At 24.0% G+C, this 504-nt stretch overlaps 1 protein-coding gene across 1 annotated transcript in view; it reads right to left on the reverse strand.

The window, feature by feature from the left end:
- Window positions 1-110: 110 nt before the first annotated feature.
- The window catches only part of LOC108688954, a 6252-nt gene continuing 5858 nt past the window's right edge, over window positions 111-504 (reverse strand). The window contains exon 15 of the mRNA XM_018195517.1: window positions 111-275. Coding sequence (XP_018051006.1) covers window positions 111-275 — 165 coding nt within the window. The remainder of the gene's footprint in view (window positions 276-504) is intronic.

Below are 504 nucleotides of genomic sequence, written 5' to 3' on the forward strand. Positions count from 1 at the left end.
GAGAGAGAGAGAGAGAGAGAGAGAGAGAGAGAGAGAATTATTTCTGTATATATATTTATTACTAAACATTTATTACATTTCACCTAAATTGCAACTAAATTGCATTTTCTTCACATATAATGTAGTGTGTTTTTTGTATGATTTATAATATTGTTGGATACGTTAACTGGATGTAATGATTTTTGAAGTGACCATCCACATTGACTCGTCGACATAGATAACAGCTCAGCCACTTTTTGAGCATTTTGTTTTTCTTCCAAAGACGATTTCTTAATCTATAATATTACAAAATATATAAACAACCATTAGTATAATAATTATTTCGAACTTTTATGTATAATAAAATATTTCTTCAATGAAATTTAAAAAAAGAAAGAATAAAAAGAATATAAAAACACAAATATCTCTTAAAAATTAATACAAGTTGTCTGATATATTTGTTTTTGCAATTCATACAAACTTTAATGACATAATTTAATCAAATATTTTCATTTCTTTATATAT

This window comes from Atta colombica, unplaced genomic scaffold, assembly GCF_001594045.1.
Source record: "Atta colombica isolate Treedump-2 unplaced genomic scaffold, Acol1.0 scaffold250, whole genome shotgun sequence".
In the NCBI taxonomy this organism is placed as follows: domain Eukaryota; kingdom Metazoa; phylum Arthropoda; class Insecta; order Hymenoptera; family Formicidae; genus Atta; species Atta colombica.